The sequence below is a fragment of the Sander lucioperca genome, chromosome 21 (assembly GCF_008315115.2).
Source record: "Sander lucioperca isolate FBNREF2018 chromosome 21, SLUC_FBN_1.2, whole genome shotgun sequence".
In the NCBI taxonomy this organism is placed as follows: domain Eukaryota; kingdom Metazoa; phylum Chordata; class Actinopteri; order Perciformes; family Percidae; genus Sander; species Sander lucioperca.
The window spans coordinates 1,615,052-1,622,551 of NC_050193.1; the positions used below are offsets into that span (position 1 = coordinate 1,615,052).

Below are 7,500 nucleotides of genomic sequence, written 5' to 3' on the forward strand. Positions count from 1 at the left end.
AAGGGGGAGAGAAGGGGGGAATGACATGCAGCAAAGGACCGCAGGTCAGAGTCTCACACACACACACACACACACACACACACACACACACACACACACACACACACACACACACACACACACACACACACACACACACACACACACACACACGGGGAGAGAGAGGGGGGAATGACATGACAATACTGTATATAAGAAATTTGAGGAGGTGGCGCATCGTGATGCATGGAGACATCGAATGGTTGACAGGATAATCGTAATCAAATTACATCGTCATTCACAGCCCTAATCTCTGTGGGGAGAGCCTAACATTCCTCTATGCAGGAACAACAGCAGGGGCACGTTCAGTCTCTAACTGGTGTGCAGAAGTAGTACTAAATATAAACTGTATAACGCAATACATTTATTTTAAATAGTGCAAAACTAAAACAGTATAAAAAAAACTAAAGAAATGGAGAATGTGGGTGCCCGGATAGTTCAGGTGGTAGAGCGTGCGCCCATATATGGAGGTTTACTCCTCGACGCAGGGGGCCGTGGGTTCGACTCCGACCTGTGGCCCTTTGCTGCATGTCATTCCCCCTCTCTCTCCCCGTGTGTGTGTGTGTGTGTGTGTGTGTGTGTGTGTGTGTGTGACTCCGGCCTGCGGCCCTTTTGCTGCATGTCATTCCCTCTCTCCCCTTTTATGTCTTCAGCTGTTCTGTCAAAAATAAAGGCCAAAAATGCCCCCAAAAAATAATCTTTAAAAAAGAAATGGAGAATGTCTTTGACTGAACTAACGTAATAACGTCATAAGTTGTCTTACAGGCTTTTTAGGGAAGGGTGAGTGATAGTTCAGCATCTGTCTGAGTTGAAAACGTCCTTGGGGATGCCGAGCCGGCCTGCTATTGAGGCTGAAGAAGCATCCACACAAGCCCGCTCTCCCTAGTGTCTCCCTTGCAAACGTAAGATCCATTGTGCACAAAATGGATGACCTAGAGCTGCGGATAACAACTAACAACTTTGCCCGGGATTGCTGTGTGATGATCTTGACTGAAACCTGGCCCCATCCTGCTATCCCCGATAATGCCGTACAGCTAGCTGGCCGCGCCATCTACCGACACGACAGGAACAGTGACTCCGGTAAGAACAGAGGAGGCGGACTCTGTATCTATATTAACAATGACTGGTGTTCTCAAAGCCATGCAATATACAAATACTGTTCCCCCCATCTTGAGGCATTAACTGTCATCTGCCGCCCTTTTTACTTACCGAGGGAGATAACTGTAGTAACCATCACGGCGGTGTATATCCCCCCAGAGGCTAATGTTAACATAGCCCTCAGCTATCTTCATGGGTGCATAAGTAAACAGCAGCAGGCGCACCCAGATGGGGTACATATAGTAGCTGGAGATTTTAATCGGGCATGCTTAAAAGCTGTCCTCCCTAAATTCAGCCAGTATGTGAAGTGTGCCACCAGGGGGAGCATCACACTTGACCATGTTTACTGTAATATTAAGCATGCTTACAGAGCAGTGCCCCAACCACACAGTGGCCTGTCAGGCCACCTCTCACGACACCTTATACCAGCCTACATCCCTCACATCAGGAAAAATAAGCCCACCATTAGGAAGATCAACACCTGGCCGGAGGACGCCCTCTCCCAGCTCCAAGACTGCTTCTCAACCACGGAGTGGAGTCTATTTGAGAGCCTGGATGTGGAGGAGTATACAGAGACGGTCCTATCCTACATCACATTCTGTGCTGGAAATGTCTCCATCACAAAACGGATCAGGGTCTTCCCAAACCAGAAACCCTGGATGACAAGTGAAGTGCGGCTCCTTATCAGGGACCGCAACACAGCATTCAGGTCAGGAGACAGGGCACAATACAGCTCAGCCAGAGCCAACCTAAAGAAGGGTATTAGGGCTGCTAAGGTAGCATACAAAAGGAAAATAGAGGGATACATCATGGACAACAACCCACGTCAAGTGTGGCAGGGATTACAACACATCTCCAACTACAAGGGTCACAATATTACATCTACCTCCCCTGATGCTACAATGGCAGAGGAATTAAACAGCTTCTTTGCCCGGTTTGAGGGAAACGGACAATCAGCGCCTCCCCCAGCCTTCACCAACATCTCGCTATCCCTCCAGGAACATCAGGTGAGGAGAGTACTGAGGGAAGTGAACCCGAGGAAGGCGGCTGGACCCCGACGGAGTACCGGGGAAAGTACTCAGGGCCTGTGCTGATCAACTAACGGGGATTCTCACTGAGATTTTCAACATCTCCCTGACCCAAGCCATCGTTCCATCCTGCTGGAAATCCGCCATCATCATCCCTGTTTCTAAAACATCAGCTCGTAAAAGCCTGAACGATTTTAGGCCCATCGCACTCACATCAGTGGTAATGAAATGCCTGGAACGGCTGGTTGCCCAGCACATCAAGGCCTGCCTCCCACCATCGTTTGACCCTCACCAGTTTGCCTATAGGGCAAACCGTTCCACTGAGGATGCCATCGGCATCACTCTCCACTCAACGCTGAGCCACCTCGAACACCCAGGTAGCTATTAGGGCTGAACGATTTTTGAAAATAATCTAATTGCGATTTTTTCCCCAAATATTGCGATTTCGATTCGATTATTTTTTTAAGCTCTTTGTCTTCTGTATTATTCAACAAAGAATAATATAATAATGTATAGTATGAACACACAATTACACACTAGACAGTTAAATAAGCAAAAATATAGTACACACACACACGTAATTTTTTACAGTGCACAGAGAGGAGCTGCCTCCAGCCCCTCCCCCTCGTTTAGTTGCGTGCTGCCGTGTGCACTTGTTCAGAGAGGCTATCGTTACGTTAGCTAGTTGCTGGTGTTCTTGTTCAGAGAGGCTATCGTTACGTTAGCTAGTTGCTGGTGTTCTTGTTCAGAGAGGCTATCGTTACGTTAGCTAGTTGCTGGTGTTCTTGTTCAGAGAGGCTATCGTTACGTTAGCTAGTTGCTGGTGTTCTTGTTCAGAGAGGCTATCGTTGCGTTAGCTAGTTGCTGGTGTTCTTGTTCAGAGAGGCTATCGTTGCGTTAGCTAGTTGCTGGTGTTCTTGTTCAGAGAGGCTATCGTTGCGTTAGCTAGTTGCTGGTGTTCTTGTTCAGAGAGGCTATCGTTGCGTTAGCTAGTTGCTGGTGTTCTTGTTCAGAGAGGCTATCGTTGCGTTAGCTAGTTGCTGGTGTTCTTGTTCAGAGAGGCTATCGTTGCGTTAGCTAGTTGCTGGTGTTCTTGTTCAGAGAGGCTATCGTTGCGTTAGCTAGTTGCTGGTGTTCTTGTTCAGAGAGGCTATCGTTACGTTAGCTAGTTGCTGGTGTTCTTGTTCAGAGAGGCTATCGTTGCGTTAGCTAGTTGCTGGTGTTCTTGTTCAGAGAGGCTATCGTTACGTTAGCTAGTTGCTGGTGTTCTTGTTCAGAGAGGCTATCGTTACGTTAGCTAGTTGCTGGTGTTCTTGTTCAGAGAGGCTATCGTTACGTTAGCTAGTTGCTGGTGTTCTTGTTCAGAGAGGCTATCGTTACGTTAGCTAGTTGCTGGTGTTCTTGTTCAGAGAGGCTATCGTTGCGTTAGCTAGTTGCTGGTGTTCTTGTTCAGAGAGGCTATCGTTGCGTTAGCTAGTTGCTGGTGTTCTTGTTCAGAGAGGCTATCGTTGCGTTAGCTAGTTGCTGGTGTTCTTGTTCAGAGAGGCTATCGTTGCATTAGCTAGTTGCTGGTGTTCTTGTTCAGAGAGGCTATCGTTGCGTTAGCTAGTTGCTGGTGTTCTTGTTCAGAGAGGCTATCGTTGCGTTAGCTAGTTGCTGGTGTTCTTGTTCAGAGAGGCTATCGTTGCGTTAGCTAGTTGCTGGTGTTCTTGTTCAGAGAGGCTATCGTTGCGTTAGCTAGTTGCTGGTGTTCTTGTTCAGAGAGGCTATCGTTACGTTAGCTAGTTGCTGGTGTTCTTGTTCAGAGAGGCTATCGTTACGTTAGCTAGTTGCTGGTGTTCTTGTTCAGAGAGGCTATCGTTGCGTTAGCTAGTTGCTGGTGTTCTTGTTCAGAGAGGCTATCGTTGCGTTAGCTAGTTGCTGGTGTTCTTGTTCAGAGAGGCTATCGTTGCGTTAGCTAGTTGCTGGTGTTCTTGTTCAGAGAGGCTATCGTTGCGTTAGCTAGTTGCTGGTGTTCTTGTTCAGAGAGGCTATCGTTGCGTTAGCTAGTTGCTGGTGTTCTTGTTCAGAGAGGCTATCGTTGCGTTAGCTAGTTGCTGGTGTTCTTGTTCAGAGAGGCTATCGTTGCGTTAGCTAGTTGCTGGTGTTCTTGTTCAGAGAGGCTATCGTTGCGTTAGCATGTTGCTGGTGTTCTTGTTCAGAGAGGCTATCGTTACGTTAGCTAGTTGCTGGTGTTCTTGCCGTGGGATTAACTGTACTAATAAAACTGTTGAAACACCGCGGCCACGCTGCTGTGAAAGCTCCCCGAACGTCATTTATCAGTCTGGTTGTTACCCCTCTCAGTGGCAGCTCCTCCACTCATATCTTTATAACGGAGCTAACCGCTAACCGGAGCTAACAGCTAATCAGAGCTAATAGTTGCCAACCGAGCCTTAAGTTCTGAGTGCCTGTATTCATTAACTGCATGTATGGACTCAAGCCCGAATAAAACCCTTCATTTTATTAAAATGGCTGTAAAAGTTTTAAACTACAACTCAGAGTTGTTTGAATGACAGAAATCAGCTAAAGTACAGTGTAGCGTTAGCATGCTAGTTGATGCTTTCTCTACGGAGTGCAGACTGATTGCTCTCGTGAGTCATGTGATCAAATCGCAGCCTTTGCGATTAGGAAATCGCGTTTTAACATATCGCGATATTATCGAAAATGCAATTAATCGTTCAGCCCTAGTAGCTATGTAAGATTGCTCTTCATAGACTTTAGCTCAGCCTTCAATACAATAATCCCGGACATTCTGATTAAAAAACTCTTGGGTTTACACCTCCCCCCCCTCCACCTGCGCTTGGATAAAAGACTTCCTCTCAAACAGACCTCAACAAGTGAGACTCGGCCACCATCTCTCCTCCCCCCTTACACTCAGCGCTGGATCCCCCCAAGGCTGTGTGTTGAGCCCACTCTTGTACACACTTTACACATCTGACTGCTCCCCCTCTCACCCCTCCAGATGACACCACAGTGGTCGGTCTCATTTCAGGTGGAGAGGAGACAGAGTACAGAGATGAGGTCCAGCAACTGTCAACCTGGTCCTCATCGAATAACCTACTGCTGAACACAATAAAAACCAAGGAGATCATCATAGACTTCAGACGAAGCAGCACAGCCCACGCCCCACTCCACCTGAACGCCGTCTGTGTGGAAAGGGTCTCATCTTTTAAATTCATGGGAGTACACATTTCTGAAGATCTCTCTTGGTCCACAAACACTAAAGAAATAACAAAGAAGGCCCAGCAGCGACTACACTTCCTGAGAATTCTCAGGAAAAACCATCTCGAACAGAAGCTGCTGGTGTCCTTCTACCAGTCAATCATCGAAAGTGTACTCACTTTTTCCATTACAGCATGGTATGCGGGGTGTTCAACGGCAGACAAGAAGGCTCTGCAGAGGGTCATAGGCACAGCCTAAAAGACCATAGGCTGCCCTCTGCCCTCCCTGGAAGAGCTCGCCAACTCCCGCTGCCTCAACAGTACTAAATCCATCCTCAAAGACGCTGCCCACCCTGCTCATCACCTGTTCAACCTGCTTCCCTCTGGCAGGCGCTATAGGTCAATGAAAGTATGCACCGCCAGATTAACAAACAGCTTGTTCCCCTGGGCCATACGTTCACTGAACAAACAATAACCCTGTAAAACAATGGCCATTTCCCACCTTAACCCATCTACTATCCCCTGTCATGACCAACCACACTACCCCTGGCAACTGTGAAGTTTTTTATGTATCCCAAGATACATGTGCTGTATATGTGGGTGGGTGGGTGAGTGTATGTGGGAGAGAGAAAAAGAGAGAGTGAAATGTATGTAGGGAACGGAGGGGGGGGTTGTCTGTTTGTCTGGTCTCTACATATTTTACATATTTTATTATTTATCTTTTTAAAAGCACTGATCTGGACCGGCACCCTGAATTTCGTTGTTTTAATACACTATTTTTTTCAATGACAAATAAAGATTGATTGATTGATTGATTGATTGATTGCCGTGCACCGAGGAGACCCCTGCGTGCTGAGTGCAGACACTACTTTACCCTTCCAAAGTAAAAGCCCTTTCTCTTTGAGTGGGCCTGTGAGCGTGCTGAGTGCAGACACTCACTCTTCCTCCAGATTGTCATCCTCGTCCACCCAGGCGGCCGCTCTGATTGGCCGGCCCTGCAGGCGAGCCGCGTCCTCGGCCTCCGATTCCCCCGACTCATCGTCTCCGTCCTCCACCAATAAGCTTCCAGTCTGCTCTGCCGCGTCCTCCTGCTCAGGGACAGGAAATGATGTCAGAGTCCAACAGTGAACTGAGAGTAACTAACACTCTCTCTCCGAGTTTAGAGAGGATGATGATAACAATACATGTGTGTGTCTGTCTGTGTCTGTATATATGTGTGTGTGTTTGTGTGTGTGTGTGTTTATTGTGCCAGTTGCTATCACGATGATGATAACAATACGATATATTGTGCAGCACTATTTGCTGCTACTTTAAATTGACAGTTTTGCGAACAAGGTCTGGTGGGAAGCAGCGCTGGAATGTAACTAAGTACATTTACTCCAGTACTGTACTTCAGTACCAAATGTTGAGGTACTTGTACTTTACTTGAGTCTTTTCTTTTCATGCCACTTTCTACTTCTACTCCGCTACATTTCAGAGAGAAATATTGGACTTTTTACTCCACTACATTCATCTGTTACAGCTTTAGTTACTAGTTACTTTAGTTACTCCACTACATTCATCTGTTACAGCTTTAGTTACTAGTTACTTTAGTTACTCTGCTACATTCATCTGTTCCAGCTTTAGTTACTAGTTACTTTAGTTACTAGTTACTTTAGTTACTCCGCTACATTCATCTGTTCCAGCTTTAGTTACTAGTTACTTTAGTTACTCCGCTACATTCATCTGTTCCAGCTTTAGTTACTAGTTACTTTAGTTACTCCGCTACATTCATCTGTTCCAGCTTTAGTTACTAGTTACTTTAGTTACTCCGCTACATTCATCTGTTCCAGCTTTAGTTACTAGTTACTTTAGTTACTAGTTACTTTACACATTAAGATTACTGCAGACAGAACACATGTAGTTTATAAATCTGATGTTTGATTCTAAAGTAAACTAACCAACAATATAACGGCTACAAGTCCAGCTGAGATGGTGTGTGTCTCTGTGTCTGTGTGTGTGTGTGTGTGTGTGTGTGTGTGTGTGTGTGTGTGTGTGTGTGTGTGTATGTGTGTACATTTACTGTAACAGAGTATTTTTACAGTGTGGTATAAGTACTTTCCCTGCAGTAAAGGATCTGACTACTTTGCTCCACC

At 46.3% G+C, this 7,500-nt stretch overlaps 1 protein-coding gene and 1 pseudogene across 5 annotated transcripts in view; one reads left to right on the plus strand and one right to left on the minus strand.

Annotated features, from left to right (window-relative positions):
- Positions 1-7,500, plus strand: part of LOC116062301 — a 1,036,964-nt pseudogene that overhangs the window by 904,834 nt on the left and 124,630 nt on the right.
- Positions 1-7,500, minus strand: part of utp18 (UTP18 small subunit processome component) — an 18,550-nt gene that overhangs the window by 10,578 nt on the left and 472 nt on the right. For 4 of the 5 annotated variants that reach the window (XM_035996651.1, XM_035996650.1, XM_031316952.2 and 1 more), the window contains exon 2: positions 6,305-6,456. In XM_035996651.1, the coding sequence (XP_035852544.1) occupies positions 6,305-6,456 (152 nt within the window). The remainder of the gene's footprint in view (positions 1-6,304; positions 6,457-7,500) is intronic. The other variant, XM_031316953.2, reaches the window with a different exon arrangement.